This window comes from Muntiacus reevesi, chromosome 5 (genome assembly GCF_963930625.1).
Source record: "Muntiacus reevesi chromosome 5, mMunRee1.1, whole genome shotgun sequence".
Lineage (NCBI taxonomy): Eukaryota > Metazoa > Chordata > Mammalia > Artiodactyla > Cervidae > Muntiacus > Muntiacus reevesi.
The window spans coordinates 73,016,788-73,038,202 of NC_089253.1; the positions used below are offsets into that span (position 1 = coordinate 73,016,788).

At 37.1% G+C, this 21,415-nt stretch overlaps 1 protein-coding gene across 1 annotated transcript in view; it reads right to left on the reverse strand.

Annotated features, from left to right (window-relative positions):
• The window catches only part of AIDA (axin interactor, dorsalization associated), a 49,599-nt gene that overhangs the window by 14,156 nt on the left and 14,028 nt on the right, over window positions 1-21,415 (reverse strand). Inside the window, exons 3-6 of the mRNA XM_065938385.1 lie at window positions 17,958-18,011; window positions 17,489-17,543; window positions 11,411-11,474; window positions 11,061-11,167 (exon numbers count right to left, since the gene is read on the reverse strand). Of these exons, the coding sequence (XP_065794457.1) occupies window positions 11,061-11,167; window positions 11,411-11,474; window positions 17,489-17,543; window positions 17,958-18,011 (280 nt within the window). The remainder of the gene's footprint in view (window positions 1-11,060; window positions 11,168-11,410; window positions 11,475-17,488; window positions 17,544-17,957; window positions 18,012-21,415) is intronic.

The window sequence follows — 21,415 nt, forward strand, 5'->3', positions numbered from 1 at the left end:
GAAGCTCTAATATTTTGTCCACCTGATATGAAGAGCCAACTCACTGGAAAAGACCCTGATGCCGGGAAAGACTGAAGGCAAGAGGAGAAGAGGGCAGCAGAGGATGAGATGGTTAGATAGCATCATTGACTTAATGGACCTGAATCTGAGCAAACTCCAGGAGAAACTGGAGGACAGAGGAGCCTGGCGTGGTGCAGTTCATTGGGTCGCAAAGATTCAGACATGACTGAGCAACTCTACAACAACATATCTAATCATAATTATGTACTGTCAGCTTTGTCTTGTTGACTGCATATTAAGCATCTTGAAAGACAAGTTTGGATAATGGTTCATTATTGAATTGTGTGGCATTAGTAATATACAGATCTTTTATGAATAAATTTTGAATTTCACGGCTGTAAAGGTTATATTATGTTCTAGTAGACAAATGGCTAAACAATATATATATATAGATGCACTGTCTTACATGACATCTGCATGAAAGAAGATAAAATAATAGGATAATACCAAACCAGCTATAGCTCCTGGGTTACATGAGAAAGGTAGCAATGTTTGTGTACAAAAAGTAAAACCATATGATAATTAAACATCAAATTAAATTAGACACTACATTAAAAGATTTCTAAATGTACAATTGAAATATTCAACTACATAAAGTAATATGAGAACAAGTAATTACACACATAAAACAAAGACTATAATCAGGATAAGAAATGACCATACATGATCTGGTATAAACTAAGTTTTTCCAACTAGTACTAAAAAATTTGCTCTTAGTTCCACAGCAAGGATCAAAAATAACAAATGTTCTTCTATGTGGAAGTGCTACATAAATAACAAATATTCTTCTATGTGGAAGTGCTACATAAATAACAAATATTCAACACTTACAGAACACTTACTATGTGCCAGGCACTGTTCTAATTCTTTGTATGTATCAACTAATTTAATCCACATAAGAACTCTATAACATAGGTGTTAATGTCAGTCCCATTTACTTAGAGGTGAAACTGAGATCCAGAAAAGTTAAGTAATCTGTTCTCTATTACACAGCAGTCTGGTCCTAGAGTCCATGTTTTTAATCACCTTGTCCCATTTGCCATTTTTGTAATTTAATTGTCCATAAAGCCGATAAAGGCTAAAAAAAGAGGGGCTTTCCTGGTACTCAGCAGGTAAAGAATCCACCTGCAATGCAGGAGACCTCAGTTTGACTCCTGGGTCATGAAGATCCCCTGGAGAAGGGATAGGCTACCCACTCCAGTATTCTTGGGTGTCCCTGGTAGTTGAGATTGTAAAGAATTCACCTTCAATGCAGAAGAGCTGGGTTTGATCCCTGGGTGGGGAAGATCTCCTAGAGGAGGGCATGGCAGTCCACTCCAGTATTCTTGCCTGGAGAATCCCCATAGACAGAGGAGCCTGAGGGCTACAGTCCATGGGGTCGCAAAGAGTCAGACATGAGCACCTAAGCACAGCACAGCCTAAAAAGGTACTGCGGGAGTCTCTACCTCAAGGTCATTAACGTAAGCTCTTTGCCATGAACATGTTTACAGGCTCTGAGGATTAGGATATGGACGTCTTTGGGGGGCCATTACTTCCACCTCACACTTTTTAACACAGAAAACTCTTGTGTGCTGCAGCTAACTGTCTAGAGCAGGATTTCTCAACCAGGGTTCTACAGAATGCCAGGGAAGTGCTGGTGCTGTGGCTTAGCAGCTCCATAAAAGACAGTGATCAAGGGTGAGCACTATCTAAACTTTGCACACTGAATAACGTAGGTTCACGGTGATGGTCAGAGACTGGGCCGTCCCTACAGCAACTTTATTCCAGGTCTTTGAGCCTCATATGGTGGTGGGCAGTAAGATCACGTTCCTTTGGCTGGATCCATTTTTAGCTTTTTATGTGAGAAAGGGGGAGCCTTTGGCAGCTGGTGAGCGCCACTCTGCAAGGAAGAAGGCAGCCTGATGATGTCAGTGTCTTCTGATTGGCACCCGACCTCCACCTGGAGCAAACGTGTCCTACTGCTTTCAAAGAAACGTGGAGGGAATTATTTGATTCAGTGTGGCTTCTGAAGAGCTATGAGTTAGAAGGAAGGATCCAAGCCTAAGCTTACAGACAATTCTGGTAAGGTAACGAAAGTGAATCATAAGCTCCAGGGTCATTTTATTACACTAGAGCCCCAAAGTCCATCTTGGTGACGAAAGCTATTTATCAGTAGGCTGTATCTGGATTGGTATTCCAAGTTGTCCTATTCCATTGTGCATCAACTGTGGAAAATAATTTACGAATGCAGCTATGGTTGTGGTTTAATAGCTAAGTTGTGTCCGACTCTTTGCGACCCCATGGACTATAGACTGCCAGGCTCTTCTGTCCATGGAATTCTCTAAGCAAGAATATTGGAGTGGGTTACCATGCCCTCCTCCAGGGGATCTTTCTGACCCAGGGATCAAATCCACATCTCTTATGTCTCCTGCGCTGGCAAGTGGATTCTTTACCACTAGCACCACCTGGGAAGCCCAAGATTCAGGGTAAGAAATTAAAAATATTCTACTTTTTAAATTACTTCAATAATAAGCTGATGTTGATGACATTTCATGTGATACTGAAGGTTTTGTGACAAACATAACTTCTCTATTGAGTCTACAGGTTTAGTCAATCAATGTCATGTAGCATTTGTGAGTTCTATAAAAGGTGGTGAAAGTCAAGAAAACTCCTGCTGCAAAGGCCCCAAACAAGTCAAGGTCAAATGGATTCAATGTCCAGCCTTCATCTCTGTCTCTGAAGAGCTTTTCTGAGGTGTCCATTAACAGTTGGCCCCCCTCCTGTAGGAGAACACCCTGACATGTCACAACTCACGGCTTTCTTCACAGAGAGAGGCTGCTGTCCAAACTCTGGCAGATGAATGTAAAGTAGTTGTGGAGGATATCACAAAAATAGCCAAGTTTACTAAACAAAGACAAATGCACTCCAGAATTAAGCAAACAAACAAAAAACGGGTGAAAATGTCTGATCTAACAGCTCTGATCTAACAGGCTGAGATTACAGCCTCAGTACGGGGGTAGGGGAGGCGGCAGTGTGCCAGGCATCGAATCCCCAGACTGCTGGTGCAGTGCCCAGCAATGGGTACCTTCTCCCACCTGCAGCTGGCACCAGGAGAAGTGGGGCAGCAGCTGTGGCCCCTCATCCCACACCTACAACTGCTCTGTTCCAAGGGAAAATGATAACACTGCAGATCCTGGCACGAGGAGGCTCTCCTCACGTAGAGTGGTTCTCTGTGAGGGGCCAAGACACTCTGGACAAGAAAGATTATGGAGAACCAGACTAGGAACAGACTGCCTGCCCAGGGACCAGGAGTCTGTGTGGTTAACTCCACAGAAGAAAACAAAGGTTACAAGGAAACTGAAGTCAGTGAAACTCCATAAGACCCCGTCCTCATACGATTTTTCCTTCTGGTCTAAAACAGAAAATGGCGTGATGGTCTTTGTTCCAAAAAAGTAGTACATCATGACCTAGACAAGAATCCTAAAGAGGTGATGCCTTTTTAGAAAATTACTGAGGATTACATCTTTTGAAACACATGATGATTTCAATGTGTTTATTGAGTTCATTTTACTTGCTTGACATTTTATGTCATATTGTACAGATGTTCCTACAGGCATTGGTTCTACAATGAGAGGTGAATTGGTCCTTATTTTGCCTCGGTGCTCTGGAAATTAAATATCACTAGCAAAAAGTAGATTAAATTTTTATCCACACTTAGAGCAGAGTTCAATTAAGTGTTCAAAATGTAGACTGAGCAATATCATATACTTATGTGATAACACATTTAATCTTAGTTTACTTTGCTTTAGATTTATCATACTTGTAACTAAATTCACATATCTAGTACTATTGATAGAGTCTCTGTCATCCAATTTTTTAAGTGCACATTTCTTTGTGCTGCTAAAGTATAATTTAAAAAAGGACATTTTTAAAAAAAAAAAAAACAAAAAAGGACATTTATGATAATATTTTGCATTTAAGTAGCATTTCTTCTTTTGAGAAAAATGATTTAGTTATTTGAGGATAATCTTAAACACAATTTAAGGTAACAATATTGATCAAACTGGCCACAATATTTGGTAGATAGGTAGAAACACATTAAATGTGTCTTCAAATTCTGGCTATAGATAATCTTCACAACTGATATGGGATATAGATTTAAAAAAGTTATGGAGGGGCCACTTATTTGTTTTGAAATGCCGAATTCAGTTTAGAGATGGAAACTGTGGTAAAATATTAAAATACATACACAATTTCTTTTAGCGAGTAATTTATTGTTTAGCAGTTGAGGAACATAGGTTCCTTTAAGCTTTCAAGGAAAAGAGTTTGGGGTTTCCCTGGTGGCTCAGTGGATAGGAATCCGCCTGCCAATGCAGGGGATACAGGTTCACTCCCTGATCCATGAAGATCCCACATGCTGCGGAGCAACTAAGCCCGCACACCGCAGCTGTGGAGCCTGTGCCCCGCGGCCCAGGAGCCGCACTGCTGAGCCCAGGGCCCAGAGCCGGTGCGCGACAGCAAGGGAAGCCGCTGCAGTAAGAAGCCTGCACACTGCAACTAGAGAGAAGCCCGCACTCTCCGCAACTAGAGGACAGCCTACCATGCACAGCCACAAATATTTAATTAATTTACAAAAAAGAAAAAGAGTTTGAAAAATTGTAAGATGTTTGTTCATTTTTAAAACTGCTTTAAAATTTTTTGGGAAAAAGTCCTTAATGGCCATTATCATTTAAATAATAAAATAAAATCATATCTGCTTGAAGTTGTTCACATACATTAAGAGTATATCAGTTGTCACTATACCTAATTTTGAAAAAAAAATTATTTAATAAACACACATCTACAAAGTCTGGAAGGAGCCAGTTGGCGTGTGCTTCATGTTAGAAATGCTAGTTTAAAAAGGGCAATCCATCACTCCCTACAGGAAGCAAGGACGAGTTCCTCACAGGTGTCTGAGTCAAAAGGTTGAACTGTAGAGTACTTTTAAGAAAGAGTAAGCTAGATTTTGCTGGGTGCTTTGAAGATGAGGGCTGCAAAATGTAACCTACTTAACAGACATCTCATATGAACTAGTCTCTGCAAGTTCAGTTCAGTCACTCAGTCATGTCCGACTCTTTGCAACCCCATGAATCACAGCACGCCAGGCCTCCCTGTCCATCACCAACTCCTGGAGTTTACTCAAACTCTTGTCCATCAAGTCAGTGATGCTACCCAGCCATCTCATCCTCTGTCATCCCCTTCTCCTCCTGCCTCCAATCCCTCCCAGCATCAGGGTCTTTTCCAATGAGTCAACTCTTCGCATGAGGTGGCCAAAGGATTGGAGTTTCAGCTTCAACATCAGTCCTTCCAATGAACACCCAGGACTGATCTCCTTTAGGAGTCCTTAGGAAGGACTGGCTGGATCTCCTTGCAGTCCAACGGACTCTCAAGAGTCTTCTCCAACACCACAGTTCAAAAGCATCAATTTTTCGGTGCTCAGCTTTCTTCACAGTCCAACCCTCACATCCATACATGACCACTGGGGTCTCTGCAAAGTTCTAAAGAAAACCCTTTAACTTAAAGTGACAGGATTCTTGCATTTAAAAGAAAAAAAAAAAAGCTGTAAAAGGAAATCTTGAAATGTTTCCCAACCTGCTTAAGTTTGAAAGTGAGAAAAAAATATTAATATCAGTAAGTCACAAATCTTATTAAAAACAAGCCTAGAGAACTAGAGAACAAAATCAAAGAGTATTTTCTTTTCCTTTACATATAAGTAAGAGCTTCTCAGGTGGTGCTGGTGGTAAAGAACCCACCTGGCAATGTAGGAGACAGAAGAGACATGGGTTCACTCCCTCGTCAGGAAGATCCCCTGAAGGAGGGCATGACAACAAACTCCAGTATTCTTGCCTGGAGAATCCCACAGACAGAGGAGCCTGGCGGGCTACAGTCCAGGGGGCTGCATAGAGTCGGATATGACTGAATAGACTTAGCACACACATAAACAAATACATGCCTGGGTGAGGAATGCTTTCTCTGATTCTTCTGCCCAGTTTGAGAACTTGAGATTCTGGGAGAAGAAAAAGGAACTTAGTGAGTTCTGACCTAACCATACTCTTAAGATGACATTCACCATTGTGCCCCAAGGCATCTTCTGGATTTCTATGAAAGAAGGATGCCCTGATATTTATAAGAAAGCAATGAACACTTTGCTACAAATTTCAACTTCTCATACTTCTGAGCAAGAAAAACCTCATTTCAGCTAAAAATGAAATCCATGTTTGCTTCTCTCTTGAGTTCAACTCAGAATTGAGTATTTGTACAGCAAAAACCATGCACAGGTTTCACATTGAAGAGGTAAATTTCATTATTTTCACCTTCAAAAATAAACACATTTTATGCATGATTAAATCTAAGAGCTAAAGAAACTGAGCTAAAGAAACTAACACATTTGTGAAAGTTTTGAAACTAGGTCTATATTTGAGTTTAATCATGTCATTCAGTTAGAAAGTGTTTGTTTTGTTTTAAATCTTGAAAATTCTGCCTTGGTCTGTTCATATTTCTTGGGCTTATGATTTTAATAGCTTTATATTCATAGTGGCAAATTTTCAGGCCATATAAAACAGGTTGTACATTTACATCCTTGATTTAAAATCTACCAAACCTACCTTTCAAACCTAAAGGAAATCAGTCCTCAATATTCATTGGAAGGACTGATGCTGAAGCTGAAACTCCAACACTTTGACCACCTGATGTGATGAACTGACTCATTTGAAAAGACCCTGATGCTGGGAAAGATTGAAGGCGGGAGGAGAAGGGGACGACAGAGGATGAGATGGTTGGATGGCATCACCAACTTGATGGACATGAGTTTGAGCAAGCTCCGGGAGTTGGTGATGGACAGGAAAGCCTGGCATGCTGCAGTCTGTGGGGTCTCAAAGAGTCAGACATGACTGAGTGATTGAACTGAAGCCTACCTTTAGAAAAATTAAACCCTATTTTGGCTCAAGTCAATTATTTAACAAAAATTTATGTTTTCCACATGAGTTTTTAAAATTTTGAAAAGGAAAGAGATGAATATTAAAAAGAATGACAATACCTACCCCCTATTCCCCTCCTACCCCAATTAAAGGCTGGTTAAAAAGTCACTTTCCGCAAAAAAAAAGAAAAAAAAAGTCACTTTCCATTTGAAATGGGAAAAAATTATTCTGGGTCACAACATCTACATACCATTCCTTATTCCTCTTTAGCCTCACAGCAGTGTTGGTTCACACAACTGTATACATTTATCAACAAGCATAAACCTGCACACTAAAAAGAGTGAATTCTGTATATATAAATGGAATCTCATAAACTTGACTTTTTAAACAAGTCACAAGAAACTTATAATTCAATAAGTTATATAAAAACAAAGATAATAAATAAAAAGAAAAAAAATCACAACAATTTCTAGAACCATCTTGCTACCAAAATGCAGACACAGCCTGGGCATCACTGAAATCTTGGATTCTCTCAGTGTAACAAGGAAAAGAATATGTTTCCTGCTCTCCAGTTAAGTAAAAAGTTAAATGCCATCTTGCTACTTCGATGAATATTATTTTAAAAATTATTTTTTAATGACACTTATGGCTCAAATGATAAAGAATCTGCCTGCAATGTGGGAGACCCAGGTTCAATCCCTGGGTCAGGAAGATCCCCTGGAGAAGGGAACTGCTACTCACTCCAGTATTCCTGCTTGGAGAATTCCATGGACAGAGGCTACAAGCCATGGGGTCACAAGGAGTCAGACACTACTGGGCAACTAACACATAGGGCCTGAACAATAATGATCCCAAACTAAATAGTTAATTAAACTACATATACTTTTAAAAAAAAGAAATTCAGAGACTAGAAGGATTCAATAAGCTTTCTCTACCTCGAAAATGAATTATCACAATACTATATCAGAATACAAAAATCTATTAGGTTTAGGTTTAACCTTACATAGCAAATGGATTTAATTTATGGTAAAAGTTTCTTTCAACTCAGCAATCTGAAACCCATAAAAGTCTTGATCTGTCTGTATAGCAAATATGTGGACAACCAAATCAGATAGAAATTTATAGTAGTGGAAGCTTTAGCAATTACAATACATGCGTTGAAAACAGAATTACAGCTGTTTAGTTAAGTAAAACAGCAAGAAAATTTCTCTCACAATCTCAGCAATTTTGACATTTTCTACATATATAACAAAAGCAAGAAAAATACATCTCTCTTCATGAAGTAAGGTATATTAGGAATAATGCCCTTATACTGAAGACACATTATTAACAATAGCTACCATCTACAGTAATTTTCCCAGTAATCCTATAGTGCAGTATTGTTACCTCCATTGAAAGGTGATGATGAGAATAACCACCTCACTAATATTTAGTATATCATAGGGACTGGGCTAAAAGCTTTATATGCAGTACCTTATTTAATCTTCACAGGAACCTTATGAGGTAGGCATGATTATCAACTCATTTATAAATAAAAGAGAAATTGAAGTTCAGACTGGTTTAAGAATAGGTGCAACTGGGACTTCTCTGGTGGTCTATTGTTTAAGGCTCCTTTGTCCCAGTGCGGGGTGGGGGTGGGGGGAGCAGGTTTGATCCCTGGTCAGGGAACTAGATTCCATATGCCACAACTAAGAGTTCACATGCCAAAACTAAGAGTTTGCATGCCAAAACTAAAGATCCTGCATGCTGCAACTAAGACCCAACACAGCCAAATAAATAAATAATAAAAATTTTTAAAAAAGAAACAGAACAGGTGCAACTGGTAATGTACTAAGATTAGACTCAAGCCCAGTGTCTGTTGGTTCAACCTATGTTGCTTCAACCCCATAAAGCCTCCACCCCAAGGGGCATAATAAACACTGGAATATTACTATTATTATTACATTACTTTATTGCACTTTACAGATGTTGCATCTTTTACAAACCGAACATTTGTGGTAACCGTGTGTCAAGCAAGTCTACTGGTGCCATTTTTCTAACAGCATTTGTTCACCTCATGGTGAAAATATTATTACATTTTGATAATTCTTGCAATATTTCAAACTTTTTCATTATTTTTATATTTGTTACAGTGACTAGTGACCTGTGATCTCTGATGTTACTATTGTTAATTGCAGATGTAATGGAAATAATAAGAGAACTAGAATAAGATGTGGACCCTCAAGATGTGACTGGATTGTTCCAATTTCCTAAAACTTTAACAGATGAGGAATTGCTTTGTATAGATGAACAAAGAAAGTGTTTTCTCAAGCTGCAATCTACTCCTGGTAAGGATGCCATGAAGACTATTAAAATGACAACAAAAAATTTAGAATGTTATGCAGAGTTGTTGGATAAACGGTGGCAAGACTTGAGAACTGACTCCGATTTTGAAAGAAGTTCTATGATGGGTGAAATGCTATTAAATAGCACTGCATGCTACAGAGAAACTGAAAGGAAGAGTCAACCTAGGTGGCAAACCTCACTGCTGTTTAGTTTAAAAAGTTGCCACGGCTGCTCCAACCTTCAGCAACCAGCACCCTGATGTCAGCAGCCATCAACACAAGACCCTCTAACAGCAAGAAGATTATGACTAGCTGAAGGCTCAGATGATGGTTAGCATTTTTTAGCAACAAAGTGTTTTTTACAGCACAGGGAACTACAGTCAATATCTCGTAATAACCTATAATGGAAAATAATCTGAAAAATAATATATGTGCATCACCTTGCTGTGCACCTGAAATACTGTAAATCAACTATACTTCAACAAAAAATATAATGAAATACAAAAAAAATTTTTAGACATAATGCTTATCACACACTTAACAGACTACTGTACATGTAACTTTTACATGCACTGGAAAACCAAAAAATTCGTGTGACTCACTTTCTTGCAATACTTACCTTATTGTCATCTGGAACTAAACCTGTTACCAAGGTCTGCCTGTACTTTTGTTACCAAGAAAGTTATCAGGATAACACATAAATTGTATCTAGCTGTATTTTAAAGCTTCTGGAGTCTATTCTAAAATACATCACAATGTATCAGCATATTACACTAAAGTGAACTAATTGACCAGAAATGAAAACTGTGTGCTGTACAAGAACAGAACAGAGTAAAACAGTGAAGGGAGAAATAAGAAACTTATCCAGCATGCCTGGTTAGGTTATTGACAGGCAGGGAAGATCAGCTGTAAACAAAAAGCTTCACCATTATTTGCTTTCTTTAAAACAGATGGGAAGACAAAGGCATTTGCTTAGTAGCCATTCTCCCTGGGTCCAGTTTTTAATGACCAAATTTGATAGTGAACTGAAAAAGAGTTAACATAGCAGGTTTGAGATGGTCACTCTTACAAAGGTCCGACTACAAGGTCAGCCCCCGACTAGCATCTGGGAATCTGGATTTTGGGAGGGTTGCTACTACCCCTGATAAGAATGGTCACTATGCCTATATCCTTTCTATAAACAATATGGTTTATGCTGAATTATCTGCTTTCCTTCTGGGAGTCGGGAATTTTGGTCAGTGCTAGGCAGAAGGTGTCTATGTAACAGCTCTGGGCGTAGTCTCTTATGTGCTTCCCACTTCCATAAGGGACATTTCACCTGTGTTGTTAGAATTTGCCACTAGAGGAATCAAGTGCAAGCTGTGTCCACTGGAAGAGGACTTCTGGAAGCTTGCACCTGGTTTCCCCTGGACTTCACTCACATACATTTCCCCTTGGCTGGTTCTGTGCCTATAATTCTTTTTCTGGGATAAAGCACAGCTGTAAGTACAGCAACATGCTGAGTGAGGCCCCCTAGCGAACTCGGAACCTGAGGGTGCTCTTTGGGATCCCAACACAGATAGTAAGATAATTCCAGGCTATACTTATAAAACAGTTACTGCCCATAACATGACCATAAAATTTTGCTTAAAATGGACATGCACCCTGGAGAGGTTTTACTCCCACCAGCAAATACTAAAGTAAGTTCCAAAAACTTTGACTGTGAATTAAGCCATGGATATTTTTAACAACTGATACCCACCGGGAACTCTGGCAGGAAAGGAATCAGGAGACCCTGCTCCAGCACCACCCTCTTCTTCATCTTCTTCAAATTCCAAATTCTCTTCTTCACCAGGTGCTAAAATTCTTCTACATGCAAAAGGACAGAAAAAACAGTGAGCTACAAAACCAAATATACGAGAGAAGCCAAATAGCTACTCATTTCCCAGGTAAAATGTTGATATAAAAAATGCTGACATAAAATGTTAATATGTTGGATTAATGATATCAATGATACCAACATTGATATGATACATCCAGAAATATCTGAAAAATAGGTATAAAATAAGATGATAAAATAAGAAGACAAATACTGGTGCTAATTTATTTTACCTTAAAGGGACAGGCTGAACATCAAATGGGAATTCTTTATTATATGTAAGAATATTCTTTAGGACTAGAATAAAAAGAGAAAGACATGAATTATGTCATGAATCAGAATAAAAAAATTTATTGTAAGTGACTGATTTTAGTCAATTTTACCATGCCTATTAATATGTGTGTATACATGTGTGTGTTTGTGTGTGTGTCTGTGTCTGTGTTCAATCGCTCAGTCGTGTCTGATTCTTAGTGACCCTATGGACCACAGCCCACCGGGCTCCTCTGTCCATGGGATTTTCCCCAGCAAGAACACTGGAGTGGGTTGAAGAGGATCTTCCAGACCCGGGGATGGAACCCATGTCTCCTGCATTGCAGGCAGATTCTTTACCGCTCAGCCACGGGGGTGTCTATTAATACTTAAAAAATTCCCAATCATATCATCCAAAGCCACAATGCACTTGCATTGAATATCTTAGCAAAATGAAAATATCCACACTCTAAGCACCAGTAATTTCAGAGTACTGAAAGAACTCCAAGGAAGGTAACTTCCAGAGTCTCCGAGTGCTTATGGGAAATGAACTCCAAAATAGTTCTCTGTACAAAATCCTAGGTGAGACATGGGGCACCTGAGAAAAACAACTCCTCCCTGGAGTACTTTAATTAAAAGATTGGTGTCAAAGATAACCAATGAGAGGGATATGAGCCTATCTTATTCTATGTCTTGATTAGTCTTCCCCTCAACTCCACAAAACTGGTAAAGTTTATAGCAGTGAGGTTATAATTCTCATATACTTTTACCATAGTTTATTATACATATGTAATATATACGTACATATATGCTTACATACAGGCTCTTGCATACTCAGTTGCATCTGACTCTTAGAGACCCCATGGATATTGTAGCCTGCCAGGCTCCTCTGTTCATGGGATTCTCCAGGTAAGAAAACTGGAGTGGGTTGCCATTTTCTTCTTCATATATATACATACACAAACACAAAGAGGGATTTATCCTCAAGAGAAGTCTTCAAACAATCTCCTATATTACAACCTCTTGTATTATGGTTGTGGTCAGTGATTATATCCAGGCAAGGAAACTTAAAAAGAGAGATGCTCTACAATTCTACCTACATTTGGAGAGGTGCTTCTTATGTGTTCTTATGTGTTCTTATGGATTGCCAGTATCTACCTGCAGTTATATGAAGGTAAAGTAAAGGCATTAATTGTATGATCCAAAATGTTTCTGTGAGTTTATACTCAACTTATTCATTCTAGTTTTGGAGTCCTGCAGTTTGGAGCTGAAATGAAAATGAAATGAAATGAAATGAAATGAAATGAAATGAAAATGAAATGAAAAGGTATGGATGTTGTCATCCTCAAAAAGGAAATCCCTGAGTACAGGTTGCAATTACATGCCTTACTCCCACAGGAGTCAAATGTGTTTATCATACTTCTAATATATACACTCCTACTAAGCCCTTCAGGGAGAGAAATCTGAGACTTGTGTCTATATTTTCACTCATTCTTATTCTCTCTCCTTCCAACTCCTACCCTCCTTCTTCCTCTCTCTTTCTTCTTCTCAACAAATGTGCACTGAGTTCTAAGATATAGCAGTGATCAAGACAGAGGGTTCTCACCCTCATACGGATCTTAGACCCTAGTCAGGAAAAGCAGACAATAACAAGCCACAAAATGAACACAATGATGTTAAGACTGTGACTGAAGGACCCAGAGGATGCATGTGTCAGCGGAGTAGAGGGATTACTTCAGCTAAAGTGAACAGAGTAGGCTGCTCAAACCTGAATTATTAGAAGATGTTTGAGCCATGAATGACCTGGATGAGAAGAAATGTCCACAAGCAGCTCTGGGCAAGGGCTCTCCAAATATTAGAGAACAAGCCAGAGCAACAACAAAGGCTCTGCAGCAGGAGTTTGTTCAAGAAACAGGAAGGACCACAAAGCTGAAGTCTGAGAAGCAAAGGACAAGTGGCAAAAGATCTGAATCAGATCTTAGCCCTCCCATGATGTTAATGACTTGAGCATTCATGTAACTACTATGAATCTTGGCTTCCCCAGTTCCAAAATCATATTCTACCTTTCATCATAGACTGTTGAGAGAATTAAATTTAACAACATAATATATGACATTTCATAGGAACACTTAAAGTACCATTCAAGTAAAAGTCTACATTATTATATGGTAGTTTATTCTCTCCATAGTTATTCCTATCTGGCTGACTAGAATCCTATTATTTTATATCTCACTAAGAAGGACTATTTTTCAAATTTTAAGAATATCACCTCTAAACTTGGTGTTTGACTGTTTATTGTGAGTAAACTATTTATTCAACTCAAACATCAAATATTCACACAGTATTGTGCTAGATGCTGAGAATGGGAACTGGGTGACAAGATTATGCATATTTATATCAGCAATGACCACATTTTAATAGCAAAAAGGGAAAAGTCAACCCTTAAAATATAAACAAAAGGTCAATAAAACACCTAAAAATCATATAACTTACTAAGAATATCCTGAATTTGTATTATAATAGAAGAATTAAACAGTATTTTCTTTTCTTAGGTATCAAAGTTTTGAAAAGGAAATGTCTGTTTTGGCATAATAGCCTCTTCTTTATTTTGTATTTACAAGTATAGAGTATATCAGATATTTAACTTGTATGAATAATTTTGAAAGAAAAATAACAGCACCTTTCTCATTTTCTGTAATTGTAGGATGGGTTTCCATTTTCACCAACTGGGGAATAACAGGGATTCTAATGTCCTTTTAAAATAAGATTCTACATAAACTTAACATAGGATTTTTCTTCTAATATGAATCTTGATATTTCTGGAGGTTGTAGAGAAGAGGAAAAGCTAGTTTATAATTTCATGGAAGGGGTGACCATGAGTGTGGAGTCCACCACGATTGGGGACTAACTGGATCATTCAGTAGAAATAATGCATACAGGCCCACTGAAGGTTGACTTGATGGTATACTCTCTACTGGTGAGAACTCAGCACCCCCAGCCTACTCTCATGGAGCATGGCCTGCCACCCTCTTGAATCTGACATTAAAAATCACACACACACACCCCAAATGTATTTCTTTTTTTTTCTCTGTAGCTAATTTTCATTTTTGTGGTAGGAAAAATGAGCAAGTGCTTCTCATCTGAAAGTTTATTTTAAATTATGGGAAACAATTCCCTGTAGACATTTAACTCTATTTAATTTAAAAATCTGCCAAGTTCATACTATAGGCAAAGCATTGACTGAGGCTCTGTGGGGAAAATACAAAGGTTATTCACAATATTCTTGAGAGAATAAATAAATATTAGTGAGAATAGTACAGGGCAGACTATGACAGTGGCTATAAAAAGTGCTCCTATAAAGAACATGAGACAGAGTCTAATTACTGCTAAGGAGAGAAGAGGATGCTTTCAGGGCAAGGTGGGATTTCTTTGGGGCCTTGAAAGTTTAATTAATGGAAGGGAATTTTACAGTTTATGGGGTGGTAATAGGAGGATATGTTTGAGTAAGAAGTAGTGTATTACTAAGGATTAACATAAGAAATTTAAATAACTATTGCTTTCAAGATCTTAGCTTTAGTATGAATTTCAGATAGGATTACAAAGAGATTTTAAAAATCTCGAAGGAAAAATATATTAGCAAAATAAACCAACTAAGACCAACAAGTTGAAAGACACAGTCATTTGTTAATTTTCCCTTCCTTACATTATTAGAAGAGGCAGAGGCCAGGTTGACTAAGAACACTTAATCTGAAATATAGTCAAATACCAATTTATTGAAAATGTTTAATTCTGATAAAATAATTAACTCAAAACAAGCACCTAGATTTTATAAATTCAAACTTAATTACAGGGCATAGCCTACTGAGATACAACATACACATTTATGGTTAAGAGGCAAGAAGCAAATTAAAATCATCTAAAAATATAGTAAGTACCAGGAAGGGAGAAGTCCAAATGAGAAGCTTTATATAAAATCAAAATATAATTAAAAACAAATCCAAATTACACTCTTTCCTCTCTATTCCCACCCCAAGTCGTAAAAACAAACAAATCAGAAAACAAATGTAGATTTCAGTTCCATCTTCCACAAACACATGGGTCAATAATCTCTCAGGAGTTTGACCTGAAGAATCATGATAACAAGGACTGATGTCAGTACTGCATGATTATATATTATTAATAACAGAGTGTAATGGTAGAAATGTAGGCTCTGAGATCACTTCGAACTCAACCCAGTTCTAACATTTACAAGCTGTAAAATCATGGGCAAGTGTCAGCAAAATGTGGTTGAGACTATCTGAGTGTTTGGCACATTCCTGCTACTCTAAAAAATGGTGATCATTATTACCAACAAGAGAGTCTATGAGGCAAGAGGAGGAAAAATCAAGTGTGTCCATGGAAAGAGATAATAAACATCTGATTGTGTTTACAGTCTTTACAGTGAACCTACATATTTTTTTTTTCTATTTATTTTTTTATTAGTTGGAGGCTAATTACTCTACAATATTGTAGTGATTTTTGTCATACATTGACATGAATCAGCCGTGGATTTACATGTATTCCCCATCCCAATCCGCCCCCTCCCCCCTCTCTGCCTGATCCCTCTGGGTCTTCCCGGTGGCGCCCCAGGCCCGAGCACTGTCTCATGCATCCAATCTATATATTTTTAAGTTTTATTTGGAAACAAATTAAAAAGAGATGGAAAACAGTTACTAAATGAGGATCCCAAATCCTAATTATTCTTATCATTTAAAATTGAACATTTCTAATTTTCTTCAGAAACATAATATAACTCAGACATCCTCAATGCAGCTGAAATCTTTTTTTAAAAGAACCCGCCTGCCAATGCAGGAGACACAAGAGATGTGGGTTCGATCCCTGCATTGGGAAGATTCACTGGAGGAGGAAATGACAACCCACTCCACTATTCTTGCCTGGAAAATTCCATGGAGAGAGGAGCCTGGTAGGCTACAGTCCATGGGGGTCACAAAAGAGTCGGACATGACTGAGTGACTGAGCACAAATGTGTTTTTCTTTTTCTTTTTTTACAAATGTGTTTTTCTTAAAATAATCTGATATACAGGCATTTACAAGGGACCAATTATTGTATGATTCCATTTATATGAAATGTTCAGAATAGGCAAATTTATAGAGACAAAAAGTAGATTAGTGGTTGCCTTGGGCTGGGAATCAGGGGAGGCTAGAGGGAAATGAGTGAATGCTAATGGATACAGGGCTTCTTTATGAGGTGATAAAAAATGTCCTAAAATTGACTGTGGTGATATTCAATACTTGCGCCCTTGCCTATATTTCAAACATTTCCTCTAAGAGAACATTCATTTGAACCAGCAAAAAAGCTTCATCTAGCACATCCTAACCACCAAAATATCTGAAGGAATTGTTTACTTCAAAAAAAAAAACATTTAGGAAGGAAAATGGGGACAATAAGGAAATATTTTATAGAGCAGTTCAAACAGCGGGACTGCAGTTTTCAGTGACATTCATTACAAATAGGCATCAATGACTATAACTTTATACTTTCCAGTAGAATCTACTGTAAATGTTTACTAAAGTAATTTAATTGTAGTCTTATTAAACTGAATAAAACAAAGGCTAAAACAGATAGGTGAGGTACAACATAGAGTCAAATAATTTTTCACATTCTGTAATGAAGGTGAGAGGGCTTCCCAGGTAGCAGGGATAATGAGTCCACCTGCCAATGCAGGAGATGCAGGTTTGATCCCTCGGTTGGGAAGGTACCCTGGAATAGGAAATGGCAACCCACTCCAGTATTCTTGTGTGGAAAACTCCACGGACAGGGGAATCTAGTAGGTTACAGCCCGTGGGGTTGCAAAGAGTCGGACAAGGCTGAGCACACAAGATGAACCAGACAATAATTACTAAAAATATCATAGGAATTACAAAAGCATGAAAAATTACATAGGATTAAATAGAAACAGAAAAGACTCAAATTAGCATCTCTGCTAAATAATCTTAATATCCATAATAGTGTAAACATTTTTCTAAAGCAGTATCAATAAAAAATATGAAATAAAGCTTACTTGGTTCTAGCTTCTTCAGATCTTCCAGTTTAAATTCTTCCTGGGACTGTGTGGACTGAATTTAAAATATGCAAATTACATATTTTTAATACAAAGACTTCACTGTACCCTATGTCTTTTATTATGACTGACAAAATATTCAAAAAGTAGCCAAAATAAAAGAATCCATTTCTTGCTTTCAAGGTTAAAAAAGAAAAATTAAAAATGCCAAATTAGTTTTTGTTTTTTTGGAACATTCTGACTAAAAATATTGAAGAAAAAAATTGAAGCCATATCTTTTATTTTTATAGTTTATATAACTTGAACTAACAGATCTTTTAATAGGAGTTTAATCCATGAATTCCTATTGTTAAAAAATCCTTTTGAGACTATACTGCTTTTGACACGAATGCCTAACATTTTATCAGAATAATTCATACTAATTCCTTTTCCTTACATTAAGAAGTTGAGAGGAGGGGAATCTATTTACCTGTAAAGCTGCACTTCGTAATTCCAAGCATGTTGCAATTTTGCCTATGGTTTTCTGTAGGAAAAAGAAAAAGTTATAAATACCAAATACATTATAACTGTTAGTTGCCAAAAATCGAGTTAATTTTTTATTGATAAGCAATCTATGATTTTAAAAGTTAGGTTAAATTCTATCTCTTTTTAGCATCTTGCAGACTCTGGAGATGAAAAGCAGGAGGCAAAGAGCTGGGAACATGCAGAGAAGATGAGCATATATTCACTCCTGGTCTAACGTGCCACAACCGATTTTAAATCATTTGCTTTGATGATAGCTTTCTATATGACTTAAAGGGCAATGAAAAGGACATCAAACATCTTCTCTCCAAGCTTTGCCTTCTCTTCTTCTCCATAAGGCCTGATATTCATTAAAAGACTTAAAATCAAAAATATCTGAAAGTTAGCACAATGGTATAATTTAATGCTGACTCAAGTTCAATCTTAACTTGTTCAATTAAATGTATCAGCAATGCTAAGCAAAATCAATACTTGTGATAAATGGTGGCAAACTTCATAGTCAGATCATAGTTATCAAACAGATATAAATGACAGGGCATAGTCCTTGCCTTTAATAAGCTCATGTTTCTATTAAACATGTAAGACACATACAAAATCACTGTAACATAAAACAGAGGAACTTGGTTTACAGGTGTCAGTAAAGTAAGTGCAAATATGCCCTGAAGAAATAGGACAGAAATCAAAATTAGGAATCAAGCCCCAGTGACTGGGAGGGTTTCTAAAACTAAAGAACTTGGAAAAACGTCATAGTTCAGTCCTGAACTAAAAATAGGGAGATAGGTTTGAAATGTGAAATGTGTGTGCGTTGCAGGGGTGGGGGGGTGGTTATTATGAAGGGGACCTTCTATGACTAGCTGAGGAATGAATCTGTTATTACTTTAGCAATAAATTACACAGATAGTTTTTGGACAGAAGAATAGCTATCAGATTTACCCTTTAAGAAAACAGTTGTGATAACCGTGTCCCTAAGGTAAAGGAGAGAAGGGCAAAGACTAACAGTTAGATCAGGTTATTTCAACTGACCAGGTAATCAGTAGTCAGAAAAAGAACGTGAATGACTAGGGTTGAATTGAAAAGGAGACCAAAAAAACAAATATGCACAAGAGCAGGCAGCTAAATTATGACAAGCAAGACTTTGAAATCCTTCAAAAAAAAAATTTCTTAACTTTCTGTTAGAAATAAACCCTGACCATAAAAGTGAAGTATATATGTACAACATTTGCAATGCCTTCACAATACAATATTCTGGGGAAAAGTGATGTTTTTCTACACATATTGATGACCTGCAAAAGTTCAGTCAATTAGATTTGGTGGTTTCCTCTTATGTCAATTTTCTTTGGGAGATAAATGAGGAGCAAAGAAGAGTAACAAGTATTGTCCTGGTATCTGGCACTCGGGCTAGTGAGGGCTAGGCAATTATTCAGGCTTTATATAGCTGGGATAGCAATTCACAAAATAAAACACTAATTCTACAAATAACAAATGCTAGAGAGGGTATGGAGAAAAGAGAACCCTCTTACACTGCAGGTGGGAATGCAAACTGGTGCAGCCACTATGGAAACAGTACAGAGGTTCCTTAAAAAACTAAAAATAGGGTTGCCATATGATCCAGCAATCCCACCCCCGAGCACATATCTAGAGAAAACTATAATTTGAAAAGACACATGCACTGCAACGTTCACAGCAGCACTTATATAATAGCCAAGACATGAAGTAAGGTAAATAAATGTCCACTGACAGATGAATGAATAAAAAACACACACACACACACACACACACACAGAATACTACTCAGCCATAAAAAAGAATGAAATGCCATTTTCAGCAACATGGACAGACCTAGAGATTATCATACCAAGTGAAGTAAGTCAGAAGAGAAAAACAAATACTGTATGATATCACTCGCATTTGGAATCTACAATATGACAGAAATGAACTTATTTATGAAACAGAAGCAGACTCACAGACAAAGAAAACAAGCTTACGGTTACCAAAGGGGAAAGGGGAAGGGATAATTTAGGAGCATGGATTAGCAGACACAAAGTACTATATATAACACAGATAAACAATAAAGTCCTACTGTATAGCACAAGGAACTGTATTCACTATCGTACAACAAATCATAATGGAAAAGAAAGTGAAAAAGAATATGTATATATATATGTATAACTGAATCACTTGGGTGTGCGCCAGAAGCTAACACAACATTGTAAATCAAGTATACATCAATAAAAAATTTTCAAAAATAAATAAACTACTACTGAGCAAAAGATATGACTCTTGGTCAAGGAACTAGTAACAATATTTAACTATTTCCACAATCTTTAAAATTTCCTTTAATCTTAATGTGAGTTTAGAAAATGTCAAATTTTATTCTGAAATTTTATATTTAAGTATTATATTTAATATAATTTCTGTAAAAGGATTCAAGATACAGATTTATTTACCCTCTGAAACAGCTGTTGGAGGGGAACCAGAAACAATCTTTTCTATATAAAATCTAATATCCCTAAATCAGTGGTGTTCATATAAACCACTCAAATCTGACAAAACTAGCAATTGATTTTTAATATAGTTAGTAATGGCTAAAACCTACTGAGCACTTATTAAGTGACAGACTCTCCTAGGTGATTTACCCACATTGATTCATTTAATCCTGACTATAGCGCTATGCACTAGATACAACCATGTCACATCTATAAGATGTGAAAACCAAAGAGAGGTTAAGTAACTTGTCCTGGACATCAATGTCTTCAATACAATAGCAATATATACAACAAAGCAATACACTTATTTTAATACCATTTGGTCACACTTATGTTCTTTTGGAAAAATGGTTTTGAAAAAGGGCTGTCTGTATTAAGGGACATGTATCAATGAGCTAAGTCTTTAAAAATATTAGTTAACTACTTTTCCTTCTTTACTATACAATCCACTTGATGTTTTTAACATTTCAGGTAAAATATATTCTAGTTTAACAACTATAAGTCCACTAATAACCTATTTTAAATTTAAACATTTCTTCAAGTTAAGAAGCAACAGTTTTTTACAGAGTCTATTGAAACTATGGCAAAATACCAATAGGCATTATTCATAACTATTTTAAGGGACCACACCCAACATCAGTATTAAAAAAAGAGTGAAACACTATCATTTTTCAGCCACAGCAATGACTTTTAAAACATGTAGCATTTATTGACGTCAAAATCAAGTGCTTGCTACTGTCATTATTCCACCTTTCTTAGAAAGAAATGGTTCAGAAAAATTAAGAAGCACAGAACATAAATCCTGACTAATATACATAAAGACTAAGCATTCAAGGAAAGTGAACTTAATTTTAGAAAAATTTAAATAATTAGCATTTCATTCAAATTAATTACATATGTCTAACATGATATATAAGCG